General features: G+C 50.5%; 1 protein-coding gene across 4 annotated transcripts; it reads right to left on the bottom strand.

Annotated features, from left to right (window-relative positions):
- Positions 1 to 6730: 6730 nt before the first annotated feature.
- Positions 6731 to 18883, bottom strand: ACKR3 (atypical chemokine receptor 3). 4 transcript variants are annotated; one of them, XM_059928995.1, is made up of 3 exons: positions 18783 to 18881; positions 10549 to 10907; positions 6731 to 8695 (listed from the first exon to the last, which is right to left on the bottom strand). In XM_059928995.1, exons 2-3 carry the CDS (start codon positions 10667 to 10669, stop codon positions 7581 to 7583), a joined length of 1236 nt encoding a protein of 411 aa, XP_059784978.1. In that variant the 5' UTR covers positions 10670 to 10907; positions 18783 to 18881; the 3' UTR covers positions 6731 to 7580. The 4 variants fall into 4 exon arrangements, with proteins under 4 accessions (XP_059784978.1, XP_059784980.1, XP_059784979.1 ...); XM_059928997.1 differs by lacking the exon at positions 10549 to 10907 and adding an exon at positions 17579 to 17621 and having other exon boundaries at positions 18783 to 18880; XM_059928996.1 differs by lacking the exon at positions 10549 to 10907 and having other exon boundaries at positions 18783 to 18883.
- Positions 18884 to 24552: the final 5669 nt, after the last annotated feature.

The raw sequence follows: 24552 nt of genomic DNA, 5'->3' as shown, positions 1-24552 counted from the left end.
GGTGAGACCCTGAGAGCCCAGCTTTAAAAGTGGCCTCCGTGCCCTCCTCCATGAACCACCAGAGACCCTCCAGCTGCGGTCAGCCTGCAGCAGGGCCGCCGAGCAGGACAGGGGTCCAGGCTCTCTGAGAACAGCCCATTCCTTCTAGAAACACGGGTCTAGTGGTCCATCCTACAGCCGTGAGAGCTGAGCACCCATTCCCCGGAGACTCTGTCCGCTGCCCATGTCCTTGTCCTGAAGCCTCATCTTCTGTTCTCTGGGTGTGGGTGGCCATGATATGACCTTGGCTTCTCACCTAGAAACAGGCTCCTATCACACAGTGATCAATGACATCAGTGTGGATTGACTTCTGGACACCTGAGATGCCTTCACTTTTCCTGAAAGCATTTACTTTTAACAGGGACGGCATTCCAGAAACCGTCCTGGGGACTGCCGGCCCACATCCGTCCCCTGGGCCTGCCCCCTGGGGTCCTGGCCACCCTCAGGCTGGGAAGGGAGGACCCCTCTTTGTAAACGTTCCCTGGTTCTTCCTGGGAAGGATCACTTCCCCCTCTTGGCTCTGAGCATCTCCGGAAGAGGCCACCGGGAATCTTCTCAGCATCCTGCCCATGACAGTTTCTCTGCATCGCATTGTGCATCTCCCCTTCCAGGCTGGGAGCATAGAAAAAAAGAAAAACTGGGACTTCCCTGGCGGTCCAGCGGTTAAGACTCCACGCTTCCAATGCAGGGGGCGTGAGTTTGATCCCTGGTCAGGGAACTAAGATCCCACATGCTACGTGGCACGGCCAAAAAAATTTTGTTTTAATTTTTAAAAATTAAAAACAAAAAAAGAAAAACCAAAGCCACAGCTGTCTCTGACATGTTAAAGACAAGCACAGTGCCTGGCACACAGTGGGCGCTCAGTAAGGCTCATCCGGTCCATGACTGAATGAACACACGCACGGATGGATGAGTAAACTAATGGGAGCCAGTGTGGAATAAATCACAGGGAAAGATATTCACGGGCTGCACAGCTGGGCAACGGGCGATTTTTCATTGACACTCCAGCTCCGCACGAAATTCAAATTCTCATTAGCACACAGCCTAAAACACAATTCTCACTTTTAACCACGACCCTGAGAAAGGCAACGGTGGGGGAACGTTTAATGCGTTCTTCCTATTGATCACAGCCTCGCAAAAAGGAATGAAAAGCTTAGCTTCAAACACTTTGCTGTGAAAGGCTAAAAGGAAGCAAATTCAGCGTGGTATCGTGAGGCCCGGGTCCCTTTCAGACACACCGCGGCCACCGACTCGCCGGGTTTGTGACTCGCCCCGTGACATGCCGCCGTGCCAACACACATTCTGAGTCACCCAAGCAGATTTAATGCCCTCGCCACAATGACTCTCTCGGCCTTTTCTTCTAAACATGGGTAAAGGGAAGATTCCGACCTACCTAGGAAAGGATTTTAATCAGTTTAGTTCCGGAAATAACTATGGAAATTCAGATTTTTCCATTCTGCTGCTTCTGAACATTATATCCTAACAAACGGCTGATGAAGCCACCCCCAGCCCCATTTTCTTTTTCCCCAGCCCATCGGGAGAAATGACTTGATTGGCAGCCCTTCTGAATCCCACATGGAAAGGTCTGAGTGAATAAGCATATGAAAAGGCAACAGAAATGAAGCTTTGGAAAATGAGAAAAACACCAAAATCACCCATCACTCTTCACACACCCTACAGATAACCAGGCCCTCCCATGAAGAGCCCTGCTGCTATTGCCAATTATCTCAGTCCTTGGGAAGCACGACCCTGAGAAATCTAGACAAGGGTGTGTGTACAGTGACCAACTGTACAATGTATGGGTGACCATAAACTCATTTGTAGACTTAAAACAAGCCCGGAAAGTACAGGGTGCACTCGAGGTATGATATTGAAGACATCCCAGGCTGCGTCATAGTTAAGCACTGGGGCAGCATGAAATGAATCATGCAAAAAGCTTGGGAAATGTTTGGGGATTCTTTGGGTGGCTTCCCAGCATTTTGCAGCATTCACCCCTTTATCCCGTCACTCAACAGTATTTCCTGGCATACCTGCTCCTTTGACCTTTGCAAGAACCCTTTTATGGAGGTGGAGAAGTCTTTTTTTTTTTTGGCCTCGCCACACAGCTTGCAGGATCTTAGTTCCCCGACCAGGGATCGAACCCTCTCCCCCTGCATTGGAAGCACGGAGTGTTAACCACTGGACGGCCAGGGAAGTCCTGGAGAAGTCATTTTAAGGGTGTGAAAACTGAGGTTCGTGGAAGAACTGTTGCCGGCATCACAGAGCTATCGAGAGGCAGAATTGAATCTGTCACCCCGGTCTCCTCAAGCAGGCCTGTCACTAACCGTGTTCTTTCTGGGGCCTTTAAAACTAAGTGGTGTCAATATTAAATTGAAAGGTTAAACCTCCCAAGGGCACTTCAGATGTTGACTAAAGTTTAATTTGTGTGTGCCTTTTTCAGAAGCATGTCTTTAGCTCTTAACCAGATTTGTGGAAGTAAAATCTCTTCAGGCACCAGGAGACTCTTGGTCTGAACCCTGCACAAGGATTGAAGGTATGTCTTGCCCTTGCCTGTCAGCTCGCAAACTTCTGCAGAGTTGAGGGGCAAGAAAAGGGAAGCTGAGGGCTCAGGGGGCCCCCTAGGATATACCCTCAGCCCCGGGACTGTCAAAGGGCCCTGCTCCGAGCGGATCGTAGGAAGTCAGTGCATAGCGGCCAGAATTCGTGTGTCTAGTGTTTGGCTCCTCCGAGACCAGGGTCCCTCAGTCTCAGCTCTACGGACATCTGGGGCCAGTAATCCTTTGCTGGGGGCCGTCAGTTCATTGTAGGACGCTCTGCAGCTTCCCTGGCCTCCACCCACCAGATGCCGGGAGCATGCCACCCCCGGGGGAGGCAACCAAAAATGTCTCCAGACACTGCCCGACGTCCCCCGGGGACGTAATGGCCCGGTTGTGGCAGATGTGCCTCACTCTTTCAGTCACTGCCCACGGGTGGATATTCTCTCCCCGAATTTCTCTGGAGTGCATTGTTTCTTGCAAAAGAAATGCAGACTGTGCCCCGAGGCTGTGGACAGAGCGGCTCTGGACCTGAGCACGTGCTCCGTGTGCCCCGGGCTGCTGGCGAGCACCTGGCAGAGGCCCTGGAACTGGAGCATCATGGGAACCCTGTGAAGCAGGGACTATTATCATCTGACTTCATGAACGAGGAAACTGAGGATTCCCGAAGACTCCCCAGGACGTCAGTGTTGAGGACTCTTTGGGCCTCGCGGTCAGCTGTCCCCACTCTAGCAGAGGCTCCCACTTCCAGAAGGCAGACCTCAGTGCTGTGGCCCAGACAACGGCTAGACCACCCTAGACGTGACTGTTGAAGCCGTGTCCATGATGCGTGTGTTAGTGACCCCATATATGGTAACGAACCCACGTGTGTGTGTGTGTGTGTGTGTGAGTGCATGAGAGCCGACTCTAGGGAAGAAAACTCTTAGTATTTTACAGAAATGTCAAGCCACCATCAGTCACTCAGAAAGCAAAAGAAAAAAAAAAATTGCTGCAAATACAAACTGCCTACAATAAGTAATTTAATTTCCTATGAGCCCTTACCTAAACTAGCATCATTCCATATTAAATGTCTCTGGATATTTTAGGATCCTGGCAGGCACTGCTTGTACGTGCACCATCAAGGGTATAAAGGAGCTTTCCTTGGAGGGTCCAAGACCACAGGCAAAGAGGACTAAAGTTTTTTTTAATGCTGAATGGACCTTTTCAAACATTTAGCTCACCGAAAACCATTGCTCTGGAGAGAGGAAATCTCAGGGGCTTGTATCCACACAGAGGCACGCTGGAGCTTGAGACTGAAGGCTGGTCCTTCCAGAAAGGAGCTCTGGGGAACCTGCCTGCACTAATCAGCCATCCCACTCACCCCATTCAGGGCAGATTCACGTGTGTCCCCAAATTCTGTGATACTGGGCTTACCTTAGATGGAATGTCTCCTGGACCCCTGGTTGGTGGTCAGTGCCCTCACAGGAGGAGCCCAGCAAAGGCAGAATTTCCACATTCCTAAAAAGTTGGGTCACATCCCTGAGCTGTTGTCTCCTGGGGAGACCCTGAGAAAAGGCCAGCTGCGAGTGAGTTAAAATTCCTCGCTGCTCCGTCAGAGATCTGAGCACAAACATCCACGGGGTCTCATCCCAGTTTGCTGCCAGGCTCCTGCGAGGACTAAAGTCCGTCAGCCAGCCAAGAGTTTTATGCCCAAAGCATTTTCCATCTGGTGTTTTCAGTGGCATTATTTTTCTTCTTCACTTTCTGGGAACCCAGTAAATTGCTCATACGTTGAACCAAATGGAAAACATTTATTCCTGACTGACAACAGACTGCCATCAGGGCGGCTTGCGGTGGTCCCGCTGGCCGCTGCCATTTGGAGCAGAGTGCCAGGCGGGAGGGAGGGGAGTGGAAAAACTTCCCCATCTTGGGTTCCAGGCAGGGCCGTCACGGAGCTGATGGCTGCTTTCCTCCCCAGCCCAGACCCCACCCTACACTGGAGCTCCCGACATCCACATGGGGTCCAAATGCCATCACTTGCTAAATGACTAACAGTGTTATTACCATCTCACGAGGCTGGCACTTTCAAAGATCTTTCCATCACAAAGGATGCCAAAAGAATGGTCTTCGAATGGCAGAATTCAGACTCTGGCCTCTGTGTTTGAGGAGGGCCAGGGACTTCTGCCCAGCCCTTCTTCCCCACCAACGCCCACCTCGTACCCCAAACCTGGCCCATGACCTCTGCCCACTCCACGCCCACATCCGCGAGGTGGACAGAAATTGTTTAAAATATTAACTGATGATACCCCCATGGATATTCTGTACCCTTGACCTGGGCCTCTATCACCACATCTGCAGTGACACCACCCACTACCGCTCCCGAGAAGGATGTTATAGCCAGAGATCAAAGGGGAGGCTTTTGAGTCTGGATAAGCCAGTCTTCAAGCCCCAGGCAGGGCAAAGAAGGGGATTTCTGGAAGGACCAGAGAGACCTTAGTCACTGGAGCATCCCACAGCTGGAGCCTGCATCCCGGAGACCTGTAGGGGTCTGCGACACTGTGTGCTGAGCCCTGGGGGGAGATGGAAAATCTACATGATGCGTCTAGATTCAGTTCAGCCTCCCTCCCTCTGCACCTCAGTGCAGGAGGAAGCAGCTGGTGATTCTCCTGGGCTTCAGAGAAGGCAGAAAAGCAGAAAAGAGCCAGGGGCAGCCCCCCAAGTACCTGAGTACACCGTGGTCCAGAGAGGTATGGAACGGCAGAAAGAGACCCTTGAACAGGGCTGTCAGAAGGAGCCCTGCATGAGGACCAGGCAGGCAAGAGGACATCTCAGCAGATGCCGGCAGGGATGGGGGAGGTGGGCATCTCTGAACTGACCAAGATGGGGCCTCAAAATAGAAGTTCAGTTGAATTACTTCTGTTATGCCTGTTGCAGAGCTGAGCTTGGGGTGCAATCAGTGCCCCACTTCGCACTGACTACATGGTATGTTTCTGTCTGAATTTAGGCCACTAGAAAGCACAGAACAAACTTGCAATCCTTTTCTATTCTCAGGAACCTGTATTTGGGTCATAATCTTCTGCGATTTCACTTTGCCATTCTGCTATTTCTCCTTGATCTTGCTGTCTCACCTACGGTTATGCCGTTATCCCACTATCCACATTATTATTATCTGACCTGAATCCTATTTGGAACAAGGCAAGGCGCATATGGACCGGAGAACATATGTGTGTATCAAGTATTTAATTTATAACCCAGGTTTCAAAACTCTCAGGCATAAAGCCCTCTGAGAAGGGGGACCCTTTCTGCAGGAGGCTGGATCTAAGGCCTGGGGGCTGCAAGGGGCTATCTGCTTTGGGCCAGCGGGGGAGCTGAGATGCACGAGGTGCTTTGCTATAGGATAGCAGCCCCCAAATTCACAGGTGAGATTTGGATCCTGGTCCAGGTCGACCCTTATGTTGGCAAGTAGCTCTCTATGCCCATCGGTCCCATCAGAGGTGGAGCTGGTCAAGGCAGCGTTGGGGCACCAGGTCCTTCTCTGAGCTCCTGCCCAGGCCCAGCTGCTGAAGCCCCCGCTGCTCTTGTGGCCCAGGTAGAGCTGGTGAGGGCACAGCAGGAGCGGCCATTCTGAGAGCGCTCTTTCAAACTACTAGTGAAGTGGGTTTACTTGGTGATGCACAGGCCAGGAATGTAGTCACTGCAAGGCCTGAAGAAGAGGGTCATGGATGGGTTATCTGTTAAGTGAAGAGTCTGTCTTGACCAGAGAAAGAGAAAGAACTTAAACCACAGAACCTCGGCAGGGAAGGTTCCAGGCCCATGTCGTGTGGCCTGGGGGAACACGGGGCATATATGAGGATCAGTTCTGGGACCCAAACCCTTCAGCCGACAGCAGGTGGGGACACTTCTGCACCAACTTTGTGTTGACAGGGGCACCTACCGACCATCTCCCTTCCCTCAAACACAGGGCATGAATTTTAAAAACAGAACAAAACACTCACACTCAAATTTTTCTCCTTTTATATCATTTCATCCAAGTTAATCTCTTGGGCTTTGCCTTTATGGTAGTACTCTTTTCTTTAAACACATTTATTAGGTTGATCATCTATGCTGTAAATATCTGTATTATTGTCAGACATGCCACCTAATGCCAAACAAGCTTTTAAAACTTTGACCCGAACACCTTTTTAGGAAAAAAAAATCTTTATTAAAAAAAAATAACTTACAAATGGAAAGAACTCTCTGAAATACAAGGTTTGTTTTGTGCGCCGTGTTACAGACTGGAATAGTGTTGCTTTCTTTATTTTCAATGTAACTTTACAATAATATTAATGTCACAAACTGCATTACAGAGCAGTTTTCGTTCCATATCCCAGACCGGGCCAAAATACCACACAGATATAAAACTATCGTAAATAAAACATTTCAGCCAAGACTGGCATATATTTATATATATATATTTATATGTGTATATATATATATATATATATTTTTATATGTGTATATATATATATATACTTTCAAAACAGCTAACAATTAATGTCATCCTTAGTCAAAACGGAAGTCAAACTAATCTCAGAACTACAACACTGAATATATGTCAGCATTATACCTCCCATACAATATTTAAAATATATTTAAACTTTCAAATACATTTAGAAGGTACATCAAGAGTGAGAAAAATAAAGTCTTAAGATTTAAATACAAATCACCATATAAAACCTTCAGGGAGCACAGGAAAGTCCTATTCTACAGAAGTGCAGGCAAGCCTGTCCCGCAGCTGGTGTGACAAGCAGTGGGGACTCCTCGGCACAGCCCCACATGGTGGGTGCCACTCCGTCGGGACGCACGGCCACGCGACAGACAGCCACATTGGCACGAGAGAGAGAGAAAGGAGCCACAGAGACACACGTTCCCCTTTTCACGCAACTGCGGCATCAAGCCTGAAGCCACTTTGCTTTACTGTGGAAAATGACACAGCCCGGTGCCCTGCTGGGAGCAAGCACACACGTCCCAGAGGCCGTGCAGAGCGCATCACTTGGTGTTTTGCTCCAAAGCCGAGTACTCGGTCTCCGACACTCGGGAGGCATCGATGAGCTTGGTGAGACCCGTTTTGGCCGAGTACTTGAAGATGAAGGCTTTCATCAGCTCGTACCTGTAGTTGCGGTTGATGAAGCTGTAGAGCACGGGGTTGACGCAGCAATGCACCAGGGACAGGCACTGCGTGACGTGCAGAGCCGTGAAGAGGAAGTTCTCCAGCTGGCAGGTGAAGGGGATGTAGTGGAGGATGGAGAAGACGTCCAGCAGCACCACGACGTGGTAGGGGAGCCAGCACACGAGGAAGACCACCACGTAGGAGAAGATGATCTTCCGGCTGCTGTGCTTCTCCTGGTCGCTGGAGGAGGAGATGGCTCGGGCGAGCAGGAAGTAGAAGACGGCAATGATGGAGAAAGGGATGGCGAAGCCCAGGACCACGGAGACCAGCTCCATGCTGATCAGCCACTCCTTGATGCTGTGCTCGGGGTAAAAGGACCGGCAGTAGGTCTCATTGTTCGAAGCGGACGTGACCGTCTTCAGGTAGTAGGTGTCGGGCAGGGACACGCAGAAGGCCAGGAGCCATGCCAGGACACACACGGCGCGGCGCACCATCTTCTTCTTGCGGCTGGAGGTGTTGGTGAAGTAGGCGACAGAGAGGTAGCGGTCCACGCTCATGCACGTAAGGAAGAAGATGCTGCCGAAGAGGTTGATGGAGAAGATGAGGTGAGTGACCTTGCACGTGAGCTCGCCCATGGGCCACTGGTTATGCTGCACGAGGCTGACCACCCAGACCGGGATGGTGACCACCACCCACAGGTCGGCGATGGCCAGGTTCAAGATGTAGCAGTGCGTGTCGTAGCCCGTGGTCTTGGCCTGGATGTTCACCCAGACCACCACGGAGTTGGCGATCATGCCGATCACGAAGATGAAGATGTAAACGAAGGAGAGCGTGTACAGCAGGACGTTCTTGTTGGGCATGCCGGCGCACTGCACAGTATCCACGACAATGCAGTCACTGCTGTTGCACGGCCAGCTGATGTCGGAGAAGTTCCCCGGTTCCGAGTAGTCGAAGACGTGCAGATCCATGGTGCCACGGGCAGCGATCAAACGGCCTACGTGCAAAAGCAAACGAAAGGATGGAAGACCAGAATGGCTCCGTTAGCAAACACTCCGGATCTGTAAAACGCTTTCCCAGTGCCCCCGCGTGCTCGGCGGTTTCCCCGTAGCTCCCTAGTATCTTTGCAAAGAAAGGAGAGAAGAAACCAAACATAACAGAATCTGCAAAAGAAAACACACCCAGATTCTACATCCGTGTGAATCTAAATCCATCTCTCTCAAAGAGAGAAACAATGTTTGCTTTCTCTGTCTTTGCAGGGCTGTGTTCTCAAGACATCGCCAGCCTGGCTGTGCCCAGGGTGTGAAACCGACACACTCCAGAGGCCAGAGGAACATAAGGCACTGAGCCCCAGGCCCAGTAGTGCTGAGGCCCAGGGGCCAGCTCATTCTCTGCTGGGGATGGCAGAGCCATCTCACCTACGTCCCCAAGAGCGGCGGGGTGGATCTCTTCCTGGCACTGGTGTATTACAAGTGTCCTGCTCGCCTGTCTCAGGTCCACTGCGGTTTGCAGTCAGGAGGCCCCTGGAGATGTGGGCAGCGTGTGTCACGCCCTGCAGCTTCACTGCACCCCAAACCTGCAGCCTCTGAATTTGCCATGTGGTTCACAACTCAGGGCAACCAACCAGCTGTCTCAAAGTGTGGGCCATTGCCTAGTTTTCCGTCTTCTATTTGTCCAACTGCTTCAAGAGTAACTGGTGCCAAGACCCAAAGCACAAAAACCACCACCTGCTGCATCTCTGGAGGGGCTGACTTTTCTCGTCTTCCCTGCTGACCCGGCATGAGGTCAACACTCTCTCAACTGTCACCATTTTAACACCCAAGGAGAACCCAGGCCCGAGGCACCACTATGCCTGGAAATGATTCCCCCACAAACGCCAGCTTTGAGAGCTGCCCAGGGCTGGGCTGTCTTCTGCTGACTGGTCCACCCAAGGGCCCTGAAATCCCTCCACCACCCGCCATGGGATGGCAGCCTCACTGCATGACTACGGGAAGGAAGATGTAAAATGAAACTATTCAACCTGAGGGTGCCCTGATGGGAGTTATCACCCAGAGGTAGGAGTTTGTTCTTCCTTTTCACCTGTTGTAGGTAATGACTGACCATGAGTCAAGCTTATTTGCCAAGTTCATTTAAAGTGGACTCCAGGACTTCCCTGGTGGGGCAGTGGTTAAGAATCCGCCTGCCAATGCAGGGGACACAGGTTCGAGCCCTGGTCCAGGAAGATCCCACAGGCCGCGGAGCAACTAAGCCCATGCGCCACAACTACTGAGCCTGCGCTCTAGAGCCCGCGAGCCACAACTACTGAGCCCGCGTGCCACAACTACTGAAGCCCATGCGCCTAGAGCCCATGCTCCGCAACAAGAGAAACCACTGCAATGAGAAGCCTGCACACCACAATGAAGAGTAGCCCCCGCTCGCCGCAACTAGAGAAAGCCCACGCACAGCAACGAAGACCCAACAGAGCCAAAAATAAATTAATTAATTAATTTTTTTAAAAAATAAAATAAAGTGGACTCCAGGCCACATAGAAGAGCTCCCAGAGGATGAGGACTATGGTCCCTGGCTCAGTGCCCAGGTGACCGGGCTAAGGGTCTGCAGAGACCCAGCTGGGAAAGCACCCATCTGACGATCAGACCTTCCTGGATTGGGATTCGGGTTCCTCACTCATTAGTGCTTAATTTGAGACTAGCTAACCTGTCGTTTGCCGCTGCTTTCTCAGGACACCAGCACCCATCTCACGGAGCTACCTAAGAATTCACGGGCCTAAGACAGAACCGAACACAAGCAGAAGCTCAAAACTTCATCCCCGCCCCTCCCCGTCTCTTTACCTATTAGAAAGCACAGGCTCACTTAGCTTTTGCTCCGCGTTCAAAGCTGACTCCTCCCAGCTGATGGGCAACGTCCTGCCCTGGAGGGCGACGCAGGAGCCACGCAGAGAGCGCGGTTTGATGCTCTCACCGCCAGGCTTCATGAACAGAATCCCAAGAAGTGAGACCGTCTGCTGCCTCCCAGGGCTGCCTCCAAACTCACGGCACAGGACCTGCTCTTCAGTCCCATCTAGGGAGACAGCCCTCAGGCTCCTGTCCCTTCTCCTCTGTGGGTTGTAAGTGGCCGCTGGTTCCCCTCCAGGTGACCTGACCGCGCCTCAGTGTCCTCTGCCGCTGATGGAGACGCCTGGACCTCCCCGGAGGCGGCTGGAACCGCGGGCCCTGCAACCGGGAAGCCTGGTGTCCTCAGAGTCACCCCGCCAGGAGGACCCTCGGGCCCCGGGACCACCAACTTGTCGCAAGACCTGACCCGTAGCGCGCCCACGCAGAGTCACCCAGGTCAAGTTAGGACAAATAAACTCCTCGCGTTAAGAGACTCTGGAATGCCCTGTCCTAAGATGCAGCTCCAGGACCCCAAGGGGACATGGACACACAGAGGGCGCCTCTGAGAAGCCAGGCCCCCGGCCCACTGCATGGGCCCCAGGGCAGGCAACCACCCCCAGACCAAGCCTGCGAGGTCCTACCGCCCCTCCCACTGTCCGGGCTGCCCACCTGCCTGGAGCTGACCGTGCCCGCTGCACCCCTGACCCCAGCAGAGGGCAACGGAGGATTTGCTCTTTCCTCTCCCGCCTGGCTCTAGCGTGGTGACACTTTCCCCCCATTTCCTTAAAATGAAACATGTCTGCAGCATGGCTTAGTTTTATAAAGCGCTTTCACCCCGTGACCTCATCTGAGCCGAGTCCCTGCAGAGCAGAGAAGCTCAGCTGGAGAACCAGCCACAGCCCCACAAAGGTGGGCAAAGGCGGGCTGGCCCCTAGCTGGGGCTCCTTCATCTGCCCGCACTGGCACAGCCCTAGCAGGCCTCGGCGGACACAGCCAGAAACCCTGGCGTTTGGGTCATTCACAGGGGCTGGAGGAAAAGGAAGGACCCCCAGCCTTTGTTGGCCTGACTTAGATGCCGTGTCCTCACCTCCGTCTGCGACCCAAGGAGTCATTCCGCTCGCCGGGACACCCTTGTGCCCTGCAGTGTCCAGGTGGCGGGGCACTGCTCAGTGTGGACAGAGGGACGCATGCACGCAGGGGACCTCGCGGGAAACGCCAGGCGTCTGTGTCCCTCTAGGACCCCACTTCTCCCTCACGACAGACCGTCCGCACTCACACCACGGGGGCTGGGCCAACCCTCGGTGTTCCCTGAGCCGGAGCCGAGGTGGGAAAGGGCTCAGGGACCTGGAATCGGTCCTTTGGTTTCTGCCCTCTGGGTGATGAACACCGGATTTAGTGATCACTGGTCCTCTGAGCCCAAAATGTTACTTGTGAACCGGGCACATCACTCCCTGCAGGCGTCCTTTCCCCTCCCTCCTGGACAGCATGAGGGAATCTTCCAGAAAGGGCTGAGGGGAGAGTAGAGGCTGGGGGGGCTCCTCACTGGAGCTTGAAAGCCCATTCGCCCCACTGATCGATCATCAATCACCCATCATCCATCACCGATCACCCATCAGCCCAGGAGATGAAGCCAGAGGCCCACGCCTTGACCACCAACCGTCTGCTGGGGAACCCCCCCACCCCGACCCCAGGGCAGAGGCTCCAGTGGTCCAGAGAAGGAAGGGAAGCACCGAGAGAGGAGGTTAAACAAGCAGTGCAGTAATCCAGTCCTTCCCAGATTTAAATGGGAAGCTAAAGAGGAAAAAAAAAAAAAAGAAAGAACGCCAGACGATAGCGTAGCTCCGGTCATTTGTTATTTTACATGCATTCTGTTTTGGAAACAAACAAGGGCTCTTTCCAGAAAAGAGAATATTATGATATAAAGACAATCTGCCATGTTACGTCAAATGTGGTCCGTGGCCGTCTGGGCGCGTGTCCCGGAGGTCTGGGGCTAACGGTGTGCGCCCCTCACTGCCCCACTGAAGACAAGAATCTTCCTAAGTCACTGGCTTAGGTTTTAACAAGTGATGCTCTCGGAGCTCCTGACCCGAACAAAGACGTGACACAGCAGCTACGAAATATCGACCCAGGCCCCTGGTTCCCCAAGGCCTGGCCAAACCTGAGGGAGGAGGGGGTGAGGGATGCTTCCCACCGACCCCCTGGGGCCACTCAAACCCCCTGAGATCCTGCACCAGAGTCTCATCTCCAGGAAAAGCGGGAGTGGGGATCACCCCATCCACTAGGGAGGCCCCACTGCCTGTGCCAACCGGGAAGGACCGGCGGGCCTGACACAGACCCCGGGGCCTGGAGCAGATGCCCTCATCCACTGGGACCAGACCCCCTCTGCTGGAATAAACCAGCAGTTCCGTTCCCGTCAGCTTGGGCCAGAGCTGAGGAGGGACTTCTGGGTGTTAGTCTCACCTGCCCACCGCCTGCCTCCCTGTGGGCCAGGCCCCCCACCGGGGTGGACAGGAGAAGGAGAGGCCACTTCTGACACAGGTCATAACATCTGCATAAAGATTCCTGATGGAAGGGAAAAAACGGGGCTTGGAATAAAAGATTCTTACCGTTCTTTAATTTTACAAGTTCACACGTTCTCCTCTCAAAATATATATTCCCAGGTCCCCAAATGTACATGCAAGAATGTTTACTGAAGCACTATTTATAAACCAGCAAAAAACTAGGGACAACATAAATGTCCACCCATGGAGGACAGCAAACCACTGTCTGGAATATAATACAGCTGTACAAAGAAATAAGAAACCTACTTTTACGAATGTGGAAAGTTACACTTACACACATACCGTAATCTCATGTACGTTAAAAAAAACAAACCAAAATTATGTGTATTTTTATAGATAAATATATGTGTGTAAAGGAATGGGAAGAAGATCTGTAGTAAGTATAACTTTGGGCTGGGAGTGTGGGATGAGGGGACAAAGGGGGAACTGTAGTTTCTACTCTGTACACTTCTGTATGATTTGAAACTTGCCATCAAGAATTCTGTAAATGTGAATAGAGGGAGGAATGTTCCACAGAACAATAAAGGTTCGTGGTCCATTTTTTTCTAGACCGGGGAGATCCCACTGAGAACAAAGCAGTAATCATCACTTTTCATTCCCTTTTCCCCAACACGTACTGCTTTATCTCACCGAACCCCCCTCCAGGGATCACTTCCCATAGATTCCATGCCCAACACCTGCTCCCGGAGAGCATTGCACTTCTGCCAGGACAGGAAGTGGATCTTCCTACAGCCTGAGGATGGAGGACCAGCGTCCGTCCATCCCCCCTCCCCCACCAGCCTGGGGTCTGTAGAGGAACTCATCTGCCACTCGCATCCCCAAATGGTGGAAGGGAGATGCACCACTCATTTCTCAGGCTTATTATTCATCAATCAAGTATCCTTGGCAACCACTGTGCTGCTTCAAGCGGCCTGACACATTCAGCTGCCTCCAAATGGTTGCCCTGAGCTCACCAGGCCAGCTGGGGGCAAAGCCAGAATGAGAATCTCCAAGTTCAGGGTCCCCATGGGGTGGCAGTTTGGCCTGCAAGGAATATGTCCGTTCACTGGCCAAAAGTCACTCCCTCCAGGACACAGACTGCCACGTGTTCAGGTATCTGGCCGGTGTTCCCTAAAACTGCCTTCAGTATGTTTGCAATTTCCGATCACAATCCTGGAAGACCCTTCCCGACCAACCCCTGAGACCCTCCCGTCCCAAATCAATTCCATCCCAAATACCCCTCTGTTTCTCCCGCCTTCTCCCAGCCCAGCGGCGCATCTCCATTCTGTGTCACTGGGCTATTGGCGTGTCTCCCCGCCTCCTCAAGCTCCCACCCCATGACATCCTACTCTCTGTGTACAGAGCAGCCAGCAATGGCACCTGGACAAAGTAGGTGTTCAATGAATTCAGAGTCAATGAATCGACAGCGAATCAAGCTCCCCCAAGACCAGAAATCTGAGGTTATCAATGGAAATGGAGGCCCAGAAGAGACTTTTCTGAAATCCTCACAGAGCTAAGATAAACATCACTGGTTTCTATGCCCCCAGATGTTTGTGGAGCCCCTTCTGTGAGGGGCACTGCTCTGGGGCGTAACAAACCGGAATCATCACACCCGCCTGCCCCCAGGAACTCGCCAAGTAACGGAGAGGGTCAGGAAGGCAGGCGGGTGGTGCTGGACAGCCCTTGAGCACAATGGTGATGGATTTCCACCCCAGTGGCTGATGGGGACCCCCAAGTAGAAAGGGGGTGGTGGGATGCTCAGTGATATGCCATGAGGAGGGTCACCGAATCTGGCTGCAACAGTCAGGCGGGGCCTGTGCACGCAGGAGCCATCAAGGCCTTGAGCAAGGGACTGGCTTCGGGGCAGAAAAGGGGGAAAGAGGTGACACAAACCACGGAGAAGGCTTGCACTGGAGGCTGCGTGCAGGTCGGACTGGAGGCAAGTGCCAGGATGCAGTGCCAGGCCGCCCGGGGCACCAGCTCGGACGCCAAGGGGCCCTCTGGGCCCTCCAGAACCTCTGCCTGCAGGTGGCCTTCTTTACTGGTCTTCTGCAATTGGGACGTGTGTACTCCCAGGGTGGAATTTCACGGAGCAACTCAGTGCTGTCCCAACAAGATCACCCGGCTCGGCTAATCTCGCTGTTGGGCACCTGGAAACTGAGGTCAGACGGGCAGCAGGACCAGCCATCTCAGGGGTGTGGCTGATACCAGCTCTCTTCACTCTCCCCACTCCCCAGGGACTCTCCAGTGGCACTCAGGCCCTGGTCTCCTGTGAAAGCCCTGCCCCTTCTACTACTCAGCCGAGTGCAATTTGCATAAAGAGGGCCCGCATCCTCTCTAAAGGTCATTAGGAAACCGCACATCACTGGGGTTTGTTTCACTTCTTAGCAATCCTGCATTCAATCTACGGGAATGTCCAGGAAAGCTTCAGCCCAAGCTTGGGAGGCCACCTGCTGGGGCTGAGAGCAGAATGGGGGAGGTCTGTCCCCCACCCCGTGTCGCGCAGACAGAACGATGCTGTCCTGACTGCTTATTTTACACGAGTAAAGAATTGCTCTGAATCACTTGAGAACTTAAAAAAATAATAGAGAGAGAGAGAGAAAGAAAAATCCAAACCCTAATTCACATATGGGCCACCTATTTCCAGAGTCCTCAGACACACTACACATTGACACACAGGGCAACCTTGTCCACTGTAAGTATTTGGGGAGATAAAACGAACCCCACATCCAGAAACCTGATCTGTTCTATTGTGCTTCGCAGCCCACAGGGAAGCGGTGCTGGACCCAGAAGGGCAGATCCAGAGATTCCCACGGCACAAAGGCTGCCGTCTGGGTTGATGGGTGTAACCAGAGCCCTGATTCCCACCCAGCTTAGGATCAGGATGAGGCAGCCCAGGACAGCCACTCACCTCCGGCTACACACAATGGGGTTCCCAGGAGAAAAGGACGCAATCTTAGACAAAATTAAGGGAAGACCCGACAAAGGTTTCTGTTACAATGAGAGAATTGGAAGACGGTAGCTACCTGGCTGGCAGAGCCCTCACCATGCGGTCCCCCTGCGGCCCCCTGCACCTTTATCTGTCCCTTGACCAAGAGCGGTCCAAGGCCACCTGAGGTGGTCTCAGCCCCTCCACCTTTAAATGCTCGGAACAAAAAAAAAAAGGGGTCAGCTTCCAAACCTACTTGGGGCTCAGCAAAATTTTCACTATAAAAATATGTAATTCTCTCATCACTTTAAGAGCCAAGCAACAACGTTTGTTTTTTTCCAATTCTAAGCTAGTAGATTCTTATGTAACCAAAGTATCAAAGTTTCCCTGCAGAAAACCATTAAGTATTCAAAATCAGAGGACTCCCCCTTTTTTCCTTTCTGCTTGCTTGCTTTTACTTTAATAAAACATATGTGTCCCAGAGCTACAATTTCCTGGACTTTAAAAACACTTGACATGACACACAAATTTCCACTTACACACATGCAATTCGATTGGAAGCCCTTCTAATACTGTTTTTGCTCCTGAGTAAAACCAAGTTCCTTGGTTGCCTGTATGAAAAGTACAAATACTTTCTAGCCCCAAATTCCATTCGTGTTCTGCGAAATCACTGAGAACCATCTCAAGTGCTGAGTTACTCTTGGGGCTCACAGAATGACTCCCTTTCAGTCTCAGGTTTGAGTGACCAACTTCCCTCGTGTCTCCTGGAAAACGGGAACCTCTCTGCCTGGAGTGATCACACAAAAAGCCACTGTTCCTGATTAAGTAGTTTTTTTTGTTTGGGTTTTTTTTTTTTTTTTTTTTTTTTCATCCAGAAAGCCTATACTTTGCCTGTTCTGGACCTGATTAGAAACCATAATACCTTCTCCAGTCTCTCGAGACTTGCTGTTAACATGGGATAACCTCACCTCCGAAGCCCTGACTCAGTTAAGCATCGTCATGCTGCCTCGGCTGTACCTTCTGGAACTTTTTTAAAACTACGATTGCAACGCACACCCCTTTAAAAACATCAGAGGGGCGGCAAAATACAGGCATTTCTCAATTTTCTTTTGCTTTTCTACTCTAATCCCGTGCAGCCCTCCTCCCCCACCCCGGTTTCCAGGAGGTTGTGGCATCAGGCTCCGCAGTTGTGTGCACACTGGAGTGTTTATGGCAGAGACTGGGGAAAAAAGAGCAAATTGTTTCCAAGCTAGAGCTCCCATGTGCAACTCTGCTTCAGAAAAAGGCTCTGCATCTGGGGAAGCTCAAGGGCTGATGAAAGAAGGGCAAGCAGTTTATCCATTTAAAATCTATGGGAAGTTAAGCACAGACACCAGCAGCCTCCACTTTCCTTTCCAGACAAGCCTATTTGATCTCTGCATTTTCCTGGAATAAATAAAGGGACACAAAGGCAGCATCTGCACATTTAAAAAGAAAAGAAAAAGTTACCACATTGAGATTTTGCAGAATGAAGTTTCAGGGGATGTCAGGGCATCAAATACCTTCAAAGGGCTGTAAACCATTTCAGGGAGGCCTCTTCTACATCTGGAAAACGTAATTATCCTGGTGTGAGCAAATGAATTGAGAGAAAAGAAGGAAGGAAAGAAAAAAGAAGGAAGGAAGGACAGATGGAAGGAAGGAAGAGAGAGAAAGGAAGGAAGGAACGAAGGAAGGAAGAAAGAAGAAAGAAAGGAAGAAAGAAAGAAAAGAAAGAAAAAGAAAGAAAAAAGAAAGAAAGAAAGAAAGAAAGGAAGGAAGGAAGAAAAGAAAGAAAGAAAGAAAGAAAGAAAAAAGGAGACAGCCAGTCTGACTTTTACAACTTCTCATTCTCCCTGGAACTTGCAAGTCTTGGCTAACCACCCAACCCTGACCTCACTGCAAAGTTTTTACTTTCCGTCACCCCTCAAACCTTTATGCGGGCTAACAAAATCGAACAAAATTCGTTTTACTTCAAGAGTGTAATTAAATTGCAAAATCCTAGACTTGTGTGTGTGCCTTTTTTTTCCAACTGAAGTTGGGTTTAACACCTTCTGAGCGAACAATAGATACTCAAATTAGATCAGGAGGGATGCAGTCAAGAGACAAGACCACCGAGCTGTATTTAACATTCACCCTCATAGCTTCCGGACTTACAAGCTCTGGTAATCCTCCAAAGCAGTGAATTCAAACCCACTCTGGACCCAAAGAGATTCTCAGCCCAGTTTTCTTCTTCGCTCAAGGATGCCTCTTCATAAATGGTACATCTTTCTGGAATTACACATTCACTGCCAATTCTATTTCCCAGTGGATATACCAGAAGCAAAACAGGTAGGCAGTGGTGCCAAGCTGACCCCAGTGCCAACTTTGAGCAAGCTGAATGGACAGTCTGCCTTCTTGTGAAGTTCTCTGCTTGCAAATAAACCCCCGATTCCTCAATCCAACAAACACACACACACACACACAGAGTGTCTTCCACTTCAGAAAACTGCCCTTTTTTACTTTCTGCAGCCAAGCTGAAGCCCCAAGTTAACAACCGCACTCTGCGATGCAGTCCTGCGACACGCAGCCTGTGCTTTCAGAAACCAGACCCGCAGACTCTCCAACACCCATCACAGCTTATAAAAAAGAAGAGCTCTGAAAAAGACCATCAGCTTAAGAGCAGAGCCCCTGCCCGCCATCCTCCCTTCCTTTCTAAGCAGGGCTGCTGACCCAGCACAGTTTCCTTACCTCCCGGCTGGGCTCCGCTCCGGCTTAGGGCTCAGGGCTCGCCTTCCCAGCTCCTGCGCTCACTGCCTTAGGGCTGAGCGCTTTGCAGGAAGTGTGAGCTCTCGGGCTGCAGACTTGCGTTATATACACTGCAGGGAGGCGGCCTCTAGATGGCAGCTTTGTAACCCGCATCTCCTCCCTCCCTCCCCCAGCTACCCCCCTCCCTGTGCGTGTGCGCGCGTGCACACACACACACACACGCTTGCATGCACACACGCACTTGCACCCGCGCACACACACCCCTCTTGTAAACCCTGATCTGTCATTTCCGGCCAAGCTCTCCCACACAAGCACACACTTGGGAAACCCCAGCCTGCCTTCATTTGCAAAGTTTAATGAAGCTACAAGGTCCAGACCCCGGGGGGAGATGTGTCAGCAGAAAAAAAAAAAAAAAAAAAAAGGCAAAGAAACCCTAGTGCTTTGCAAAATCATCAAATATTTATCTGGTCGCAGGTATATCTTTAATAATCCCATTAACACCAAGAATTCCTTTGAATGCCTCTTAGCTCTAGGGAAGACTTTGTTCCCAAGACAAATTGCTCTGAACTTCTGAACTTCGGTGTTGATTTATTAAGCCTGGGTTGTCTTTGTTAATTCCTCCAAAACAGAAGTAACAATTTTGGTATGGGAGCAATGAATCCGTACCACAGCATATACACCCAAAGTGAGGGAAAGAGCTTTGTCATAGATTTTAGTAGATTTTATTTAAATGCTTTTATTTGTAAAGGACTTTAGGTCCAAAAACCTTGAAAATCGAATGAAAATGATGTTCTGAAGCGCACCCAGTGCCAGGCACACAGTAGGGGCGTCATGCATGTCTTTTGATAATGTCCTTTTCGGAGGTGAATTTAGCAAATATCTCGTTATTTTTATTATTGAAATCTACATTCTTATCTAGAAGTGGGTAGCTGGAGTTCTGTCCATGGGGGAATTGGACCTAAAAATGTGTTCCATATAATAATCACCTCTCCTGCCCTATTTAGATAAATCAAGCATAAGACAATGACTTCAACTTTCACTTTTAAAACCGTGCTGAGCTTTTCCCCCCGGTAATGTGCAGGGTTGTGGCTTTTGTTTTGCTTTCTGCTCCTCATGGCGTTAGTTCTGTGGCTCAACTCCCTGTGCACTGGCACCCGGTGCTCCCACTCTCACCCCAGCTGAAACTTTTTGAGGTTCTTTTTATACTTCTACTAAAAATACCAGCAGACAGCCAAATGCTCAGTCTGGAGAATTGGGAGGTCAAACTCTCACGCAGCCAGAAGGCCTGGGTATGCAGAAAGCCCTTAACAAAAGAAATATTTTGTTTAGATGAAACTTCACAGAGCACAGTGGAAGTCACTCCAAAATGGGAGCTAAGAGCACACCTGCTCCGAGGTCTCTCACGGGGGTCTGCCCACCATGTCCCTGCCCATCTGGTCGCTGTCCTTAAGAACTGGCACGGATCTTCTTCCTGTCCTGTTGCCTGGGCACCCAAAGCCCCATCTCCGAGCTCCCACAGTGAAAGCTACTGTAAAGCAAAACCTCAGGCAGCTGGGTCTGCGCACACGCAGGATTTGGGGAGACTGTACGAAAACGCTCGTGACTTTCTCGGTCCTGTTTTCTACCGGCAGGTGACCCTGTGTCTGAGCCTGATGGAAATGTACCTGTGGCGGCCAGAGCAGAGATCTCCTCCGTGACACTGACACCCAGGCTGACTTTCTATTTCTATGAACGTGATCTGTCCCTTAACGCGATTCTCCTTTGGCAGGTTTGGGGGCAAGACTGAAACGCAGGATGGGTTTGAATCTGCTCTCAATTAAGCGTGCTACGTTGAAAAGAAAGCAAGCCTTGCCGAGAAACCCGCGACAGGATGCAGTTGCTGAAGTGCAGGAAGGAAAACGCAAAGTAGATGTAAAAAAAAAAAGAACACTCTTCAGTTCAGACGCTGTAGGGCCCGCGCTCCCCGGGGGCTGGGCTGGGGCGCCCGTCGCAGCACCCGGAGGACGGCGAGGGGCGCGGGAGCCGCGCGGGCACCGGCTGGGTGCAGAGCTGTGCGCATGGGTGCCCCCTGGGACGAGGCCCGCAGCCCTCCCGCGTCTGAGTTCTGCCTGGGTCTCCCCACCCCTGACGGAGAACCCAGTCCTGGGGGAATTGAGAGGGTAAGTAAGCCAATGTTCTGTAAGGGAGCAAGAGTCCATCACCCCAGGACCTAAAATGTCTCTCGGAACGTTTGGAAGTCTGCTCCAGCTGGTGGAAGGATTGCATTTGGAAGGGAAGGTTAGTCTCAGAGGAATGAGTTTGGTTCCCCCACGATGGGAAACTGAGAAGGCAGGAATGGGTCGCTGTCCCAGCTGACCCGGATTTCATAGTTCCTGGACCTGTTTTGCTTGCCCCGACTACGTAGTGTAGCGGGGACGGTGAAGGGGTTTTCAGCCAAGCCCCGCCCCCCATCCTTTCCTGTCTATAATCTGCACCTGGGATTTTAGACTCCGCAGATCAGCCTGTCCCCTCTGGGCTCTGACTTGCCTGCAGATGTGGCACCATCATCCTCCTGCCTTGAAACCCCACCTCACTTTCAGAGGGATCCTGGAGGGCCAGAGTTGGGGCTGGCGGGGTGAGGGCTCCAAGGGAGCACAGTTAGGCTGGAGAGAGCGTGGACCCTGACGCCTGCAAATGTGATCCCAGCTCACCTGCATCACCCTCCCAAGGGCTGAAGACTGACTCTGCCCAAGGGCGGCTGTTCCGTGTATCCTCAGAGGATCACACAAGGTGTTACGGATTCCTAGAGCCAGCCAGTAGACGTCTTGGCCTGGCAGGAGTCATCTCAGCCAGGACTGGGCAACCCCCCGAATAACAGATGCCAACGCCTTCTGTGGGGGAAGGACCTGGAAGGAAAGACAGAGCCCTGCCCGCAAGGGGATGGCGGTCCCAGCCTGGGCTCTATTCAGACAGGCCTGATTTGGAACCTGACTTATACATCGTATCTCCTTAGGCAACCAACCTCTTTGGAATCTTAGGTTCGGGTCTTTAAAATAATTATAATAGAACGTTCTGTTCTCGGCAGGTGCCTCTCAGGATTAAATGAAAATTTAGAGGCACCTCGCAGGTGCCAGAAAGGCTAGTTCTCTCCCTCCTCCTCCTCCTCCCCTGGCCCCGGCCAAATTCTGGTGACACAGAGCATTTTTGAAGATATACAACCCAAGTCTTGCCACATTTTATGAGCTCTTTCATAAAGTGTGGAAAGTTTGCACAATAATAGCTCTGAGTGTGGAACTTTTGCCGGGCTCTGTGCTAAGTGCTGCGTTCTTTCAGTTAATCTTCACAGCAGCCATTAACCTAAAATGTCTCTAGTTTTGTCCGGCTTTTCTAACTGAGGAAACTAAGGCCCAGAGAGAGTGGGCAAACTGCTCTGGATAACTGCCAGTGAATAGAAGTGGGATTCAAACCTGGGTTTGCCCAGCTTCATAGCACATGCTATATTACCTGGTACCACAGAAAGACATACTCTTAAAACAGAAAAACCATTGTAAAACACACATCAGGGTGTGTTAAGTTGATTCCCTAAAAACAGACTCTCGGATGAGAATTCAGGGCAACTGTTGTATTAAGGTTGTGCTCCCAGAAGAACCTGGCAAGGATAGGGGGAAAGACAACCAGCGGTGCAATCTCTAGCTAAGTCTCAGCTGCAGCCTGACCCCTCATGTCTCTCTGAAGCCTAAATTACACCCTAATTTGTCCCAACTCCAGGCTAGGGAGCTGGCTTTTGTGCTCCTATATCCTTCAACCAGTGGATTAGGGCTGCTGGGTGATGGGTGGGGTAATGTAACCCCCAGATACTCCCCGTTCTCAACCCGTGTGGGCAAAGCTACTCCAGTAACCCAGGGTCAGTCTCTCAGAGACTCACCCAGTCTCAAGCCTGGGCAGTAAACCCACATCAAGGGTTGGGGAGGGGTGCACAGAACTAGAAAGGGGTCAAGGGGAACTGAGAGCAGCACCGCCGTGTCCCCCGCACTGGGCATCTGTGGCGTCTGTTGTATCAAGTTTGACCCAAATAAGAGAGTATTCTCTAATCAAGACTCGGACCAACTTGTTTCTACGCCAGGCCCTTCGCACCTGACATTTTCTGTTCTTGGAATGCTCTTTCCAATAATGGTTATATGGCTGCCTCCTTCTCACTATCCTGTTTCAGGCTTGAATAAAATTGCTTTAGAGAAACTTTCACCACTCTAGCCAAAGAATCCTCCCATCCCAGTTACTCTCTCATTATCCTGTTTTCTTCATAACAATCACCATCCAAAGTCATCAGTTTCTTGTTTGTCTTCTCCCCACTAGAGTGTAAATTGCCGCAGGGCAAGAATGTGGCTGTTTTGTTTCAATGCAGTATTCCTGTGGTCCCACTCAGTGCTTGGCCCATGGTAGGTGCTCATAAATATTACCTGAATAAACTCGGAAAAATCTCACTTTTAAATCAGGTTTTCACCTGTCCCATATTTTGCTCACCTTCTGCCTCGTAGAAATGGGGGGAGGGCGGTATTTAGGAAAGATCCCAGGTTAAGTGCTTTGGGGAAACTTAAAACATAAACCTTGAATTAGGAGGTTGAGATTAACATATACACACTACTATATATAAAATAGATAACCAGCATGGACCACTGTATAGCACAGGGAACTATATTCAAGATCTTGTAATAACCTATAAGGGAAAAGAATCTGAAAAAGAATATATATGTGTGTATCTATCTATCTATCTATCTATCTATCTATCTATCTATCTACACACATATGCGTGTGAATTGCTGTGCTATACACCTGAAACTAACACGATATTGTAAATCAACTATACGTCAATTAAAAAAAAACATAAACCTTGAAAGTGGGCAGAAGACTTGAATAGGTACTTCACACAAAAGGATTTACAGATGACCAATATACATATGAAAAGTGTATGACTTCCTTAGTCATTGGAAAAATACAAATTAAAATCACAGGGCCAGACAACTGGACACCCACCGGAAAGAATAAAATGAAAATGACTGAATGTTAGCAAAGGTGTGGAACCACCAGAGTTCTCACACACCAATGCTTCTTAAACTGTATGTGGTGAAGGACAAGCATTCTTTCTTCTTTTTCAATTTCCAGTGCATTTCAGACCAAAATACGGTGCGACTGAGAAGGACTAGTATGGAGCTCCTGCTACCTGGGCCTCATCATGCAAGTGTGACATCTGCAGTGTCGGTCTTCACTGTCACACAAGGCTGCTGACTGTGGATTTGTATGCCACAGCAATGGCGCATTTCTATAAAAGTGTCTAAATGCTCACTCTCGATTTCTGGACCTACCTCTTTGCAGACTAGTAGCAAATAGCTCACAGCCCACACTTCCAGTGACACGCTGTGCCCTGATGGTGGAGGTGCAAATTGCCACAACCAGTTAGGCAGGATTTACTAAAATTAAACATACACATACCCTCTGACTCGGAAAGTACATTGTAAGATATATACCCAACTTAAAGATGCAATGTTGCAGCAAAAAATATGCCAGAATGTTTATAACAGGACTATTTATAAGAACCCCAAACTAGAAATAACCTGACATTAGCAGAAAAGGATATTACAGACCAATATCCCTCATGGACATAGACATAGACATGAAATCCTTTAAAAAGCAAATCAAATACAACAATATAGTTATCATGACTAAGTGGGGTTTATCCTTGAAAAGCAAGGCTGGTTTAACATTTGAAAATCAATAT

This window comes from Balaenoptera ricei, chromosome 7 (assembly GCF_028023285.1).
Source record: "Balaenoptera ricei isolate mBalRic1 chromosome 7, mBalRic1.hap2, whole genome shotgun sequence".
In the NCBI taxonomy this organism is placed as follows: Eukaryota; Metazoa; Chordata; class Mammalia; order Artiodactyla; family Balaenopteridae; genus Balaenoptera; species Balaenoptera ricei.
This window is presented reverse-complemented; position numbering and strand designations above follow the sequence as displayed.

Bases quoted from the DNA above. Each gene is read 5' to 3' on its own strand.
- ACKR3 (XM_059928995.1), bottom strand. From the start codon at position 10,669: ATGAAGCCTGGCGGTGAGAGCATCAAACCGCGCTCTCTGCGTGGCTCC. The intron at 8,696-10,548 runs GTGAGCCTGTGC...TTTTGCACGTAG, and splicing joins GAACGCGGAGCAAAAGCTAA to GCCGTTTGATCGCTGCCCGT.